The following is a 15,970-nucleotide window of genomic DNA, read 5'->3' on the forward strand; positions in this document are numbered from 1 at the left end:
GGAAAAAGCAGACTAGGGAAGGCCAGCTCAGCAGAGACACACACAGGGAGATATCCTGGCCTGCTTTTGTGGTATGCATCACTATGAGATAATGCTGCCACGCCACTCCATGTAAGGCAGTTCTTCAGCTTGACCCATTTGATGTGGTTTTTTTGTGGGGAGTAGAGCAGAAACATGGCTGGCTGTCTCTGAGTGGGGTGCCTTTCTCATTTTAGGAAGATGTTTTGTTGTCAACATATGTGCATTTATGTGTGACTTCCAGTCAATAGAAGCATAACAACCCTCTGAGGTCATCTAGTCAACCCCTCTGGTAGCCAGGAAGGCACAATCAGAGGCGGCCCTAGGTAATTTTCAACGGTAAGCAAACAGTATTTTGGCGCCCCCCCCCCCCCCCAACCAATCATTGATATATATTTTCTGTTCATCGTGGGAGCTCTGTGTGCCATATTTGGTTCAATTCCATCATTGGTGGAGTTCAGAATGCTCTTTGATTGTAGGTAAACTGTAGATCCCAGTAACTACACTTGCCGCACTTGCTTCCTTGCCTGGCCTGTTTTGGGTTCGGAGGCATGCCTGAAGACCCCGGCGTGTGCACCAAAAGTCACCTCTTCTCCTGACTTTCTCCTCAGCCATTGGGACCAAGAGAGAGAGAGAGAGAGAGAGAGAGAGAGGTGAAGATGCCCACCATTCCTGAAGGTAGGCGCAAAAACAAAGGAGGGAGCGGAGGTGGGAGATACCTCCAGCCGGAGGGTCTCTCTCTCTCTCTCTCTTGGTCCCAATGACTAAAGAGAAAGTCAGGAGAAGAGGTGACTTTTGGTGCGCATGCTAGGGTCTTCAGACATGCCTCCGGACCCGAAGCGGGCCAGGCGTGGCGACTCCGCCCCTTGGCCCACCCGCGGATTGAGGAGAGGAGTGGGGGCAGGTGGAGCGCGGGGGATCGGGAAAGGGAGCCGGTCATGGGGAAGGGATCGAACGCGGAGAACGATTGAGTGCCGGCTCTGCTCGCGCACCCGGTGGCCGAGTGGAGCAGGAACGAGAGAGGCTAGGCGAGGCTCAAGGGCCCGGCCCCTTTGGGAAGAGGATCACCCAGCAGCAAGGCAAGAAAGCCGAGGTTCCCCCCGGACTGCTAGGGCTGTTGTGAGCTGAGGGGGCGCTCCTCAAGTGGTGGTCGAGGGGCATTTACTGAGGCGCCTCTGCGCCCCTGGCAAAAAAGAGTGTTCTGCGACTGCTTACTTTGCATAATGGACGAGCCGCCCCTGGGAAAAATCAAAGCTCTCCTGACCGGTGGCCATCCAAAAACCTCCAGAGAATGAGACTACTGTTTTCCAAGGAAGCCTATCCTCTAACAGCTCTAATTATCAGAAGTTCTTCCTCATGTTTAGATTGTAAAGCTTGACTGCATTGTATTGTCGAAGGCTTTCATGGCTGGAATCACTGGGTTGTTGTAGGTTATTTCGGGCTATATGGCCATGGTCTAGAGGCATTCTCTCCTGATGTTTTGCCTGCATCTATGGCAAGCATCCTCAGAGGTAGTGAGGTCTGTTGGAACTAGGAAAATGGGGTTATATATCTGTGGAAAGACCAGGGTGGGACAAAGGACTCTTGTCTGCTGGAGCTAGGTGTGAATGTTTCAACTGACCACCTTGATTAGCATTTGATGGTCTGGCAGTGCCTGGAGCAATCTTTTGTTGAGAGGTGATTAGATGTCCCTGATTATTTTCCCTCTGCTATTTTGCTGTTTTAATTTTAGAGGTTTTTTTTAATACTGGTAGCCAGACTTTGTTCATTTTCATGGTCTCTTCCTTTCTGTTGAAATTGTCCACATGCTTCTTGTGGATTTCAATGGCTTCTCTGTGTAGTCTGACATGGTGGTTGTGAGAGTGGTCCAGCATTTCTGGGTTCTCAAATATTATGCTGTGTCCAGGTTGGTTCATCAGGTGCTCTCCTGTGGCTAACTTCTCTGGTTGAAGTAGTCTGCAGTGCCTTTCATGTTCCTTGATTTGTGTTTGGGCAATGCTGCTGCGTTTGGTGGTCCCTATGGAGACTTGTCCACAGCTGCATGGGATACGGTAGATTGCTATGTGTAATTGTATAGAATTGTATATAAGGAAGTCATGTACAGTGTATATTTCTCTCCTTGTGCTGTGATGTTGTTTGTCGAAGGCTATATGTAATTGATTAAAAGAACCTGTCTGTAAAACAAGATATACTGTATGCTGTGGTAAGTTTGTAGTGTCATCTAGATTGAAGGGGAAAACAATAGTAAAACTGACAATGGACGGGCATGTGCTCAAGTGTCTGTAAAAGGTTCCAGAGTGATTGCAGGCTGTGGGAGCAGTTGACTAAAAATACTGTGCAGGAAGAAGCTACTGGAAAGCGCTGAAGTTGTGCAACTGATCTGCTGCTGAATTGTGAAGTTAATCTCAACATTGGTTAAGGTGCATCAGCTTCAACATTATGCCTGTTAGCTTCCTAAAACCTTCTCTCTCGTCTTTTCTGTCTGCAGAAGGCTGCTGTCCCCAGACTACACAGAGACGCATTATACACAAGAAGGGCAGATGGTGACCATATCACCCAACCACACAGTAAGTAAGACCCATGGTGTTGTGAAGGTCATGGTTAGAGTTGTAGCATTGAAAAGGGTTTTCAATTAATTGATTAAGCATTTTTGGAGAAGCTGAAAATGTTGTTGGGTATGTCAACAGTTTGACTTGTGCTGTCAATACTGTCAGTGCTGGAAAAGTTATGACGTGCCCCTCTTTTGGAGTTTCAGATGAATGCCTGGATTTGTATAGATATAATAAGATCTCTCATATTGATGGAGGATACAGTCCTCTGAAACCATGTGTATTTATTTATCGTGTCAGGAGCAAAGCACACAGTTGTATTGCTTTTTTTAACAAACAAACAAACAAAGCACAAAGTTTGCAAGCCATAGTCAATGTCAATGTCAAAGTCAATGTCCTTTGACCAGTATCTGGCCTCTTGGAGTGCCTTTGATGTTGCTATAAGAAGGTTCCCTTGTGCATGTGGCAGGGCTCAGGTTGCATTGCAGCAGGTGGTCAGTGGTTTGCTCTTCTTCACACTCGCATATCGTGGATTCCACTTTGGGGCCCCATTTCCTAAGGTTGGCTCTGCATCTCGTGGTGCCAGAGCGCAGTCTGTTCAGCGCCTTCCAAGTCGTCCAGGGGTGAGTCTCTCATTTGGTATCAGCCATTGATTGAGGTTCTGGGTTTGAGCCTGCCACTTTTGGACTCTCGCTTGCTGAGGTGTTCCAGCGAGTGTCTCTGTAGATCTTAGAAAACTATTTCTTGATTTAAGTCATTGACGTGCTGGCTGATACCCAAACAGGGGGTGAGCTAGAGATGTCACTGCCTTGGTCCTTTCACTATTGGCTGCTACTTCCCAGCAGATGTCAGGTGGTGCAATACCGGCTAAGCAGTGTAATTTCTCCAGTGGTGCGCCAGACACCTTGTGATAATGCGGCATGTCTCATTAAGAGCCACATCCACTGTTTTAGTGTGGTGAGATGTGTACTACACTGGGCATGCATATGATCCAACACCAATAAATGACCTGTTTCTGGTCCCAGCATTGCACTGGAGGAGACAGAAATTCCTAGGGTGCACCTGCATTGCTGAATTAATGCAGTTTGACACTACTTTAACTGTCCCAAAACTATGGCACTCTAGGAGTTGCAGTTTGGGGAGGTACCAGTACTTTAGGGCGAAGAAGAAAAAGTCCATGTAAAACTACAGTTCCCAGGATATGCTACCATTCAGCCTGAGGAATGAGAAAACTGTTGACTGTCCCAAAACTCTTTAACTGTCCCAAAACTCTAGGAGTTGCAGTTTGGGGAGGTACCAGTACTTTAGGGCGAAGAAGAAAAAGTCCATGTAAAACTACGATTCCCAGGATACGCTACCATTGAGCCTGAGGAATGAGAAAACTATTGACTTCACAACCTCTGAAGATACCTGCCATAGATACAGACAAAACTTCAGGAGAAAATGCTTCTAGAATATGGCCATATAGCCCGAAAAACCTACAACAACCCAGTGATTCTGCTGTGAGCCTTGAAGTCATTTCTGACTTAGGGCAGCCTTATAAATTAACACATCACAGGGCTTTTCTAGAAGGATTTATCGAGAAAGGATTTGCCTTTGTCTTCCTTTGAGGCTGAGAGAGTGTGACTCACCCAAGGTTTGCATGGTCAATTAGAGATCCGAACCCTAGTCTTCAGAGTCCAGCACCCAAACTAGTGAAAATACCAGAATATTAATTCAGAACAAGTTGGGGTGGCTTCCCCCACAAAAATCAGCTCCTTGAAGCAGTTGCCTCATTCTGCTGGAAAGCCCAGTGCTAGCAGATGGTTGGGAATGATGGAGCAAGAGGCACAAAGGGTTAATGGAGAGGGTAAACAAATCCAGGGTTTAAGGAAATCCTATCTCCATTGAGGATGGGTGAAACATGGCACACAAAGACTTCTTTGAGATGATAAAGCCATTGGAATCTCTAGCAAACTGTTTAGGAATGGCATGATTCATTTTTCAGGGTTAGTCATTCCAAAGCAACGTCTGCATTTCCTTAACAATTATCTTAGATTTGCATCTACGCTCCAGCATGAATGTGGTTGCACCCCACTTTTAACTGCCCAATGCTATCAATCCTTGGAGTTGTAGTTTGGGGAGGCGCCAACACTTTTGTGCAGAGAAGGTGAAAGACTTTGTAAAATGACAGCTCCTAGCATTCTATGGAATTGAGCCATGGCTGTTAAAGTTGAACCAAACTGCATCCATTCTACAGTGTAGATGCAGGTAAAGGTGAAGCTTTTCCTCTGACATTAAGTCATGTCCGACTCTGGGGGTTGGTACTCATCTCCATATCTAAGCCCAGGAGCTGGCGTTGTCTGTAGATGTTGCACTCCAGAACAGTAATAACCCTCTGACTTTAAAACATCACACATTGAGTAGGAAAACAATCCTTTTTTACTTTATTTATTTCTCGTGTCAGGGCAGCCAGTCAGTTATATTACATTTCTAACAGAACAAAGCAAACAAACAGAGGAAATACAAAATGTGCGAGTTTGGTAGTTGATTAAATGTCCTTTGACCAGTATCTGGCCACTTGGAGTGCTTCTGGTGTTGCTGCAAGAAGGTCCTCCATTGTGCATGTGGCAGGGCTCAGGTTGCATTGCAGCAGGTGGTCAGTGGTTTGCTCTTCTCCACACTCGCATGTCGAGGATTCCACTTTGTAGCCCCATTTCTCAAGGTTGGCTCTGCATCTCGTGCTGCCAGAGCGCAGTCTGTTCAGCGCCTTCCAAGTCGCCCAGTTTTCTGTGTGCCCAGGGAGGAGTCTCTCATTTGGTATCAGCCATTGGTTGAGGTTCTGGGTTTGAGCCTGCCACTTTTGGACTCTCGCTTGCTGAGGCGTTCCAGCAAGTGTCTCTGTAGATCTTAGAAAACTATGCCTGGATTTAAGTTGTTGACGTGCTGGCTGATAACCAAACAGGGGATGAGCTGGAGATGTCTCTGCCTTGGTCCTTTCACTATTGGCTGCCACTTCCCGGTGGATGTCAGGTGGTGCGATACCGGCTAAGCAGTGTAATTTCTCCAGTGGTGTAGGGCGCAGACACCCCATGATAATGCGGCATGTCTCCTTTTTTTTTTTACTGAAGATAAGTAGAAACAGCAAGGTAAAAATATGCTTTAAGAAAATAGATAAGTCCAATTAGGTAGGAAGATAAGCAGGATCAAAATATTCCAAAGTGGGTTCAGCAAAGTTCAAAAGCAAAATCCAGACTTTTGTAATAAAATCCAAAGAACCAGGAAAAGAGTGATCCACAGCATGAGTATACAACCACAAGAGACAAAGAGTCCAACCATAAACAAGAAATCCTTAACATGAATCTTTCAAGCAAGGCTTCCATGGGACAGGAACGAGGACTTAGCAGGATTCTGAAACGATGCTTCATCTGACTATATTTTCCATGGTGGGAACTTTATATCTCTCCGTTAGGCTATTCCAAGCACCCAGAAACTGGTTTCGTTTTCCTTGACAGCCTCTCACCCTTATCTCTCGAAGCCTGACAGATTGACGAAGGCCTTGGTCGAGCTGTCTGTTTTGGCAAATTTCCAGCTGTCTGTCTATGTGCTTATTATCTATCTGCTCATTAGTTTCTCCAGGTGCCAAGTTGTTTTCAAACCCAAATCATGGGAACTCTCTGGGTCAGGGAGTAAACTATCATCCCTATACCCTGTAGGAACATTCTCATGGGAAACTACACTTTGAACTGGTGTCCCTATGTCATTCTCTACATTGATATCATTGACCAGACCATCGCCATCTTGACCCTCAGTGACATCATTCCCCACATCTAAAGCACCTTGATTATCTTGAAACACAATAATAGGCTGACTGAACTCCAACAGTAGACACCTCCAAGGTCATGTGCTGGCCTGACTGCACGGAGTGCTGTTACCTTCCCACCAGAGTGGTGCCTATTGATCTACTCACATTTACATGTTTTCAAACTGCTAGGTTGGCAGAAGCTGGACCTAACAGCAGGAGCTCACCCCACTCCCCGGATTTGAACCTGCGACCTTTTAGTCAGCAAGTTCAGCATCTCAGCGGTTTAACCTACTGCGCCATTGGGGGCAGATGCATCCATGGAGATGCTCTTTTAGGTGGCTCAGCTGTTCTTGGAACGGCTCCTTTTAATGTGCAAAGTGGATTCAATGTCTATACTCTGCACTGATGGAAAGACATGATTGCCTATGTTGGGAGTTCCAAGAAGAGCATGAAAACATGTTCTCTTTGCTACAAATTTTCACAACTGACCCATTGCATCTCCAGATTTGGTCAAGAACAATTAACACTATGTAACAAAATTGGGGGGAAAAATCTATTCCTGGGTTGAAAGTGTTATTTCCTGCTTAATTGCACGGCACTTACTTTGAAAGTAGTTATACACAAGAAACTTCGTTTTTGTGGCAGCCACAATGTTGAATTGGTTGAAACTATATGACATATTCAACTATAGCAAATAGTGTTGCAGGATGTCCTAAACTTTCCCCCTGTTTCTATGATAGAACCAATTAAGAAATAACATTTATAACCCAGGAACAAACATCGTGTTACATAGTGCAATGGTGCGTCTTAATTGGAGAATAAATGCAGATTGGCACCCTTTTAATTGCCTTGGCACAATGCAGTGGATTCTTGGAAGCTGTAGTTTTGGGAAGTCTTTTGTCTTCTCTGTCAAATAGTGCAGGTGTCTCACTTCATTCTACAGCATAGACCAGGCATGGGCAAACTTGGGCCCTCCAGGCGTTTTGGACTTCAACTCCCACAATTCCTAACAGCCTACTGGCTGTTAGGAATTGTGGGAGTTGAAGTCCAAAACACTTGGAAGGCCCAAGTTTGCCCATGCCTGGTGCAGATGTATCTCATGTTATTGAAAGAGTGATTAAATGAGAAGGTTTGTGCTACTGGAGAGAGAGAAAATGGAGCAGCTTCCCATGGAAGTGAATTGCTCCAGTTGGGAACCCTCTCTTGTATCCTCATTTAATGGAGTCTCAGCTTCCCATCATCCCCATCTTTTTTTTTTTTTTTTTGCCTCTGATTCCAGGAACACTGCTACTACCACGGCCACGTCCAAGGGTACAAAGGCTCCTGGGTGGTGCTCAGTACGTGCTCTGGAATCAGGTAAGAAGTCGATGGAGTGGAGAGGCCAATGTATGTATTATGAGAAGTCGATGGAGTGGAGAGGCCAACGTATCATTATCTGTTTTTTATATTACATTATATATCATATATATAATTTATGTATATATAAATGCTCTGTGCGTAATGAGTACCCTAAAAACAAAAGAATCAATGAACAAAATCACACCAAACTTGGCAACAAAACATCTCACAACACAAGGAGTGACCATCACTCAAAAATTTGATTTTGTCATTTGGTTCATCTACAAGCAAAGAGCATTCTGAACTCCACCAATGATGAAATTGAACCAAACATGGCATACAGGATTCCCATGACCAACAGAAAACACTAGAAGGCTCTGGTGGGCAGTGACATTGAGTTTGGGAGTTGTAGTTCACCTACATCCAGAGAGCACTGTGGACTCAAGCAATGATGGATCTGGACCAAACTTGGCACGAATACTCCATATGCCCAAATATGAACACAGATGGAGTTTGGGGAAAATAGACCTTGACATTTGGGAGTTGTAGTTGCTGGGATTTATCGTTCACCTACACTCAAAGAGCATTATGAACTCCACCAATGATGGACTTGAACCAAACTTAACACACAGAACTCCCAACAAAAAATACTGTGTTTTCTGATGGTCTTTGGCAAGTCCTCTAACACCCCTTTATGACCTCTGCAGGGGTCCCGACCCCCAGGTTGAGAAATGGTGCCTTAAGGCCACCCAGTCCATCTCCCTTCACCAGGGCAAGGAAACATAACCAAAGCCCTCCTGACAAAGAGCCATCCAGCCATAGGTATAGATAGATAGATATGATTCACACACACACACACATATACGTATATGACAGCTATAGTAGCATAGATTTGAAAGGGACCCCTAAAGAAGGAAAATGATATGTCGAGTAGACAAACCAGACAATCTCTACATCAACACTGACAAATAAACAAGAAGAATTGCTGTTCATCCACAAGCAGAAAGAAATTACATATATTAGAAACCAACACTTTCTCATTACTTTATTTTCCAGATCACCAGACTGGGCCACAGCAACGCGTGGCAGGGGATGGCTAGTATTATATATAATATATAATATATTTATATGATATATATTATATTATATATCAAATTATATGAGGCTACACATTATCTGAAATATTATATATCAGCTTTCTCATCTGTGAAGGTTTATCTTGGGTTCTGATCCTGTCCTCTGGAGTATTAGCAATTCCTCCCACTTTGGTGTCATCTGCAAATGTGATCAGCCTGCCTTCTATTCTTTCATCCAAGTCATTGATAGAGATCCAGGACAGGACCCTCTTTATACCCCCCCCCCCCCAAAGTCACTTCTCTCCAAGAGGAAGAAAGAGGAGCCATTGGACAAAAGTACCTTTTGGATGCAAATAGTCAACCAATTCCTAATCCAGTTAAAATATCAATGTCTAGCCCAGGCATGGGCCAACTTCGGCCCTCCCTCCAGTGTTTTGGGCTTTGGAGTTGAAGTCCAAAACACCTGGAGGGAGGGCTGAAGTTGGCCCATGCCTGGGCTGGCTACACTTTACTGTACTTTGTATTGTCGAAGGCTTTCATGGCCGGAATCACTGGGTTGTTGTAGGTTTTTCTGGGCTATATGGCCATGTTCTAGAGGCATTTTCTCCTGACGTTTCGCCTGCATCTATGGCAAGCATCCTCAGAGGTAGTGAGGTCTGTTGGAAGTAGGAGAATGGGTTTACATATTTGTAAAACGACCAGGGTGGGGCAAAGGACTCTTGTCTGCTGGAGCTAGGTGTGAATGTTTCAGCTGACCACCTTAATTAGCATTTGATGGCTTGACAGTGCCTGGGGGAATCTTTTGTTGAGAGATGATTAGATGTGCCTAATTGTTTACTCTCTGTTGTTTTGCTGTTGCAATTTTAGAGTTTTTTTTAATATTGGTAGCTAGATTTTGTTCATTTTCATGGTTTCCTCCTTTCTGTTGAAATTGTCAACATGCTTGTGGATTTCAATGGCTTCTCTGTGTAGTCTGACATGGTGGTTGTGAGAGTGGTCCAGCATTTCTGTGTTCTCAAACAATATGCTGTGTCCAGGTTGGCTCATCAGGTGCTCTGCTATGGCTGACTTCTCTGGTTGAAGTAGTCTGCAGTGCCTTTCATGTTCCTTGATTCGTGTTTGGGCAATGCTGCTGCGTTTGGTGTTCCCTATGTGGACTAGCTCCAGCAGACAAGAGGCCTTTGCCCCACCCTGGTCATTCCACAGATATATAAACCCCTTTTTCCTAGTTCCAACAGACCTCACTACCTCTGAGGATGCTTGCCATAGATGCAGGCGAAATGTCAGGAGAAAATGCCTCTAGAACATGGCCATATAGCCCAAAAAAACTTACTATACTTTGTTGAAGGCCATACAGCCCTCCGAAAATGGCTCGATTGCACGCAATCCCAAAGCGAGCTATTTTGGGGTAAAAATTAACTTCCCAATCTTCTTGGTCTAATCCCATTCCCTTGTAAATGACATTCCAAAGGCTTTGTGTCACATTAACCACTCAGGGTCATTGATGTCTCCACAAGATATGGGGGGAAAGAATCCCCTTAAACAATTTAGAAGGCTGAATTGCTGCTGCTGCGTGCCTTGAAGTCGTTTTCGACTTGCAGCGTTCCTAAGGTTGAAGCTCTTAGGAGTTTTTCTTGCAATAGAAAGAAAACAAGAATTATTTGTCTTTGTATGGAAGGATGAAATCATCAAGGTTTTTCATTGTATTGCCAAAGGCTTTTGTGGCTGGAATCACTGGGTTGTTGTAGGTTTTCCGGGCTATATGGCCATGTTCTAGAAGCATTCTCTCCTGATGTTTTGCCTGCATCTATGGCAAGCATCCTCAGAGGTTGTTTTTCATCCTTGCCTAGGATTGGAAATTGGAGATGAATTCAGTTCCTTTTATGCTTGTGTAGAAGAGTGAGTGCTTGCATGACAAGCAACACTTCTAGTCGTTCTTTCCTTTACACAACCATTACATGCACAGGTTGTCATGGTTTTTGCATGTCTTGGAGTCATCTGGCCATAAGACATGGGGTTTTCTTGTTCAGAAGAGATTCCTTTGAGGATGAGATAGTGTGACTTGCCCCAATTGATTTTGTGGCTGAGTGAGAATTCGAACGTCAATCTGCAGGATCTGAGTCCAACACTCAAATCACATCAGTTTTCACAATTATTATTATTATTATTATTATTATTATTATTATTATTTCGGTTTCTTCTACTCCGCCCTTCTCACCCCGAAGGGGACTCAGGGCGGCTTACAAAAGCAAAGGCACAATTCGATGCCCGCATCACATAACAATCAAAACAAAAACATTACATCAAATTCACAGTTAAACAACAATTCCTGCATTATACTAATAAAAATCAATAAAATCAATAAAATCAATACAAACCCAATTCCTCCTCCTAAAAGGTCAGCGCTCGCTATCTCATAATTCTAGTTTTCAATTCCACTTCGTCAGTCCTGTTAGTCTTACTCGTCTGATTGTCTTATCTAGCTGTCAGATTGCCCAAAGGCCTGGTCCCACAACTACGTCTTCACCTTCCTCCTGAAAGAGAGGAGGGATGATGATGCCCTGATTTCCCCCAGAAGTGAGTTCCACAGGTGAGGGGCCACCAATGAGAATGCCCTGCTCCTCGTCCCCGCCAATCTCACTTGTGATAGAGGTGGGGCCGAGAGCAGGGCCTCCCCAGAAGATCTCAAACTCCGAGGTGGGATGTAGAGGGAGATCCGTTTGGACAGATACGCTGGGCCAGAACCGTATAGGGTTTTGTAGGTCAAAACCAGCATTTTGAATTGTGCTCGGAATTGGATCAGCAGCCAGTAGAGCTGACATAGCAGAGGGGTGATATGCTCCCTGTATGACGCTCCGGTGAGTAGTCTGGCTGTTTCCGAACAGTCTTCAAAGCCAACCCCACGTAGAGTGCGTTGCAGTAATCTAATCGGGATGTAACAAGAGCGTGGACCACTGTGGCCAGATTCGGCTTCCCAAGGTACGAGTAGATTAATAGGTACTGCTCTGGCGGAACGGTAATGGCGTTCCATGCAGTCATGCCGGCCACATGACCTTGGAGGTGTCTATGGGCAGTGCCGGCTCTTCGGCTTAGAAATGGAGATGAGCACCAACCCCCAGAGTCAGACATGACTGGACTTCATGTCAGGGGAAAACCTTACACTGTAGAATCAATACAATTTGGCACCACTTTTTAACTGCTATAGCTCAATGCAATGAAATTGTGGCCATTATCCTTTCACAAAGTCTTCATCCTTCTCCGATAGAAAGCATTGGTGCCCCACCAAACTACAACTCCCAGGATTCTATAGCATTGAGCCATGGAAGTCCAAGTGGCGTCAAACTGCATGTATTCCACAGTGTAGATGTACCTTTTGCAGTTCCCATGCCCTTATTCCCCTCTCCGTCTTGTGCGTCCGGCTTTCCCATTTGGTTTCAGCAGGACTCAAAATAGCCACCACAACCCTTCATCTCTGTGAGCTGCTTCTTTAGGAATGCTGGCAAATGAAGTCATCTCTCCGCTATGTATCAATCTACACACAACTCATTTGTGACTCAGGATATTAATGGACACCAAAAAAAAAGAAGAGAGTCCTACAACTGGAGGAGTGCCACATGCTTTCCTTATGGACCGATGCCCAAGTTTGCAATTGAACTAACTGAAAGGGCACTTGGGCGGAGATCCCATCAGTTATATTTCTCCAAGGAATTAAAGTTGTCTCTCTTCTATTGCGCTGGGTTTTCTACTTTGTTTTGGTTGCATTGCAAACTTGCAGCCTTCTCTTCCCATGTGTAAAGTCTAAAAAAAAATTCAAAAAAGTCTCTGACATTTTTGAGCTTAATTCCTAGGAAAAGAAAGCCCAATCGGAGCATTTTCTTCTATTCCCACATCCAAAGAAAGTAGTTTTACATCTGGTAGGTAAAGGTAAAGGTTTCCCGCTGACATTAAGTCCAGCCATGTCCTACTCTGGGGTGTGGTCCTCATCTCCTTACTTACTTACTTAGGTGATCCCTCGTAGTCCAAGGATGATGCTCCTCCAAGAGTGGTATCCTGGGGGTGGGTCCGTAGGTGACTGTGGAGCCCTATTCTTGATCTGCGTCTTCTCCCACAGTGAGGGCATCAATTTCCAGGTGGAAGGCGGTCCTGGTCAGGATTGGCTTGACGTACCTTCCTCATGGCATGTTTCTCTCTTTCACTCTCCATTCATGCCTCTTCAAATTCTGCAGCACTGCTGGTCACAGCTGACCGCCAACTGGAGTGCTCAAGGGCCAGGGCTTCCCAGTTCTCAGTGTCTATGGCAGAGTTTTTAAGGTTGGCTTTGAGCATGAACCCACCGCCTTGCTGTTGCTGGAGTCAGGGGGACAGCTTTAAACTGGCTCTCCTCCTTTCTTCACAACCGTGGACAGCGAGTGGAGAGGGGAGGCCTGGTCTCTGAGAGGTCCCCCCTCTCTCTCTTGTGGGGTTCCTCAGGGGGCCATTCTCTCCCATCTGTTGTTTAACATCTATATGTGACCACTTGCTCAGCTGGTTCGAGGTTTTGGGCTGGAGTGTTATCAGTATGCCGATGACACTCAGCTGGTGCTGAAGATGGAAGGCCGACCGGACTCTGTATCCGATTGTTTCCATCAGTGCCTCGAGGCTATGACTGGATGGCTGTGTGCCAGCAGGTTGAGGGTGAATCCAGCAAAGACGGAGATCCTATGGCTGGGTCGACCGGGCAGTGGGAATATCCAGCTGCCTACCCTGGATGGTGAGGCATTACGCCCGTCATCATTGGTAAAGAGTCTGGGAGTCCTTTTGGACCCTCTGCTGACGATGGAGGCCCAGGTCTCCGCCGTGAGCAGAACTGCCTTCTTTCACCTGCGGCAGGCTAGACGGCTGGCCCCCTCCCTGTCCAGGGACGACCTAGCTATGGTGATCCAGGCTACGGTCATCTCAAGACTGGACTACTGTAACGCCCTCTACATTGGCCTTCCTCTGTCGGTGATCCGGAAGCTCAAGTTGGTACAAAATGCAGCTGCCCGGCTTCTTGCGGGAATTCCGATGAGATGCCACATCACCCCAATCTGACTGCAGCTGCATTGGTTACCCATTGAGCACCGGGTCACTTTCAAAGGGATGGTACTCACCTTTAAGGCCTTGCATGGTCTGGGGCCGATGGACCTGAGGGACCGCCTCACCCCCTCCCAACCCCAGAGATCCCTCCGTTCTGAGGACCAAGATCTATTGGAAATTCCCAGTGTCAAGACCTTGCGCCTAAAAGCAACCAGACGCAGAGCCTTCACAGCAGTGGCACCATCACTCTGGAATACTCTGCCACCTGAAGTCCGTGCCTTGTGGGACTTACCAGCTTTCCGCAGGGCATGTAAGACATACCTGTTTCGACAGGCTTTTAATTTTTGATACTGCTGTGTTTAAATTGTTTTAAATTGCTTTTAAATTTTGTTAGATTTTAGCCATTCTTGTAAGCTGCTCCGAGCCTCAGGGGAGTGGCGGCATATCAGTTCAAATAATAAATAAATAAATAAATAAAATCTCCAAACAGTACTCAAGGACCATCTACCCATAGAACACCCTGAAACTGTTGAGGAACATTGGAACAAACTGAAGACCTCCATCATCACAGCCTGCGAAGAAACTATTGGATATCAAACCAAAAAACATCAAGATAGGTTTGACGAAAATGACAATGAGATCCAACAGCTAATTGACAAGAAAAGGAAAGCCTTCCAAACATGGCAGAGAGACGTCAACTGTGCTGCTAAGAAAAAGCTCTACGCCAGTGCAAAAGCTGAGGTCCAAAGAAGGACAAGAGAACTCAAGAACATCTGGTGGACAAAGAAGGCTGAAGAAATCCAACACCTGGCAGATACCCATGATGCTCAGGGATTTTTCAACGCCACAAAGGTCACCTATGGACCAAGAAACCATGGCATGCAGCCTCTATGCCAGTGGTTCTCAACCTTTCTAATGCTGCGACCACAACAGTTCCTCATGTTGTGGTGACCCCCAACCATAATATTATTTTTGTTGCTACTTCACAACTACAATTTTGCTAATGTTATGAATCATAATGTAAATATCTGATATGCAGGATGCATTTTCATTCACTGGAACAAATTTGGCACAAATACGTGATATGCCCCAATTTGAAGACTGGTGGGGTTGGCAGGGGATTGATATTGTCATTTGGGAGCTGTAGTTGCTGGGATTTATAGTTTACCTACCATCAAAGAGCATTATGAACTCCAACAATGGAATTGAACCAGTCTTGCCACACAGAACTCCTGTGACCAACAGAAAATACTGGAAGGGTTTGGTGGGCATTGACCTTGAGTTTTGGAGTTGTAGTTCACCTAGATCCAGAGAGCACAGTGGACTCAAACAATGATGGATCTGGACCAAACTTGCCATGAATACTCAACATGCCCAATGTAAATGAACACTGGTGGAGTTTGGGGAAAATAGACCTTGGCATTTGAGAGTTGTAGTTGCTGGGATTTATAGTTCATCTACAATGAAAGATCATTCTGATCCCTATCAATGATAGAATTGGGCCAAACTTCCCACATGGAACCCCTATGACTAACAGAAAATACGTTTTTGGATGGTCTTTGACGACCCTTCTGAAACCCCCTCATGACCCCCCCAGGGATCCCGACCCCCAGGTTGAGAACCACTGCTCTATGCTCATTTCCATTTCTAAGCCAAAGAGCCAGCATTGTCCATAGACACCTCTAAGGTCATGTGGCCGGCATGACTGCATGGAGCGCCATTACTTTCCTGCCGGAGCGGTACCTATTGATCTACTCGCATTTGTGTGTTTTCGAACTGTTAGGTTGGCAGAAGCTGGGGCTGACAGTGGAAGCTCACACCGCTCCCTGGATTCGAACCTGCAACAAGCTCAGCAGCTCAGCGCTTTAACCCACTGCGCCACCGGGGGATCCAGTAAGCTGTTAAGAATTGTGGAAGTCCGAAACACCTGGAGGGCCCAAGTTTACCCATGCCTGTAAAGTCTTCTCTACCAAAGCACCTTTGTGTCCAACCAGACTACAACTCTGAGGATTCCATAGCATAGAGCCATGGCAGTTAATGTAGTGTCGAACTGCATTAATTCCACAATGTAGATTCATCTATGGAAAAACTTCCCCTGATCCATCCACACCCGAACGAGACAATGCTGTCTTGGAGTCTTTGCATGGATG

General features: G+C 45.6%; 1 protein-coding gene across 2 annotated transcripts in view; it reads left to right on the plus strand.

Moving 5' to 3' along the window:
• Nucleotides 1-15,970, plus strand: part of ADAM33 (ADAM metallopeptidase domain 33) — a 114,200-nt gene that overhangs the window by 45,046 nt on the left and 53,184 nt on the right. For both annotated transcript variants that reach the window (XM_060779453.2, XM_067468542.1), the window contains exons 4-5: nucleotides 2,507-2,585; nucleotides 7,631-7,707. In XM_060779453.2, the coding sequence (XP_060635436.2) occupies nucleotides 2,507-2,585; nucleotides 7,631-7,707 (156 nt within the window). The remainder of the gene's footprint in view (nucleotides 1-2,506; nucleotides 2,586-7,630; nucleotides 7,708-15,970) is intronic.

The sequence above is a fragment of the Anolis sagrei genome, chromosome 5 (genome assembly GCF_037176765.1).
Source record: "Anolis sagrei isolate rAnoSag1 chromosome 5, rAnoSag1.mat, whole genome shotgun sequence".
Lineage (NCBI taxonomy): Eukaryota > Metazoa > Chordata > Lepidosauria > Squamata > Dactyloidae > Anolis > Anolis sagrei.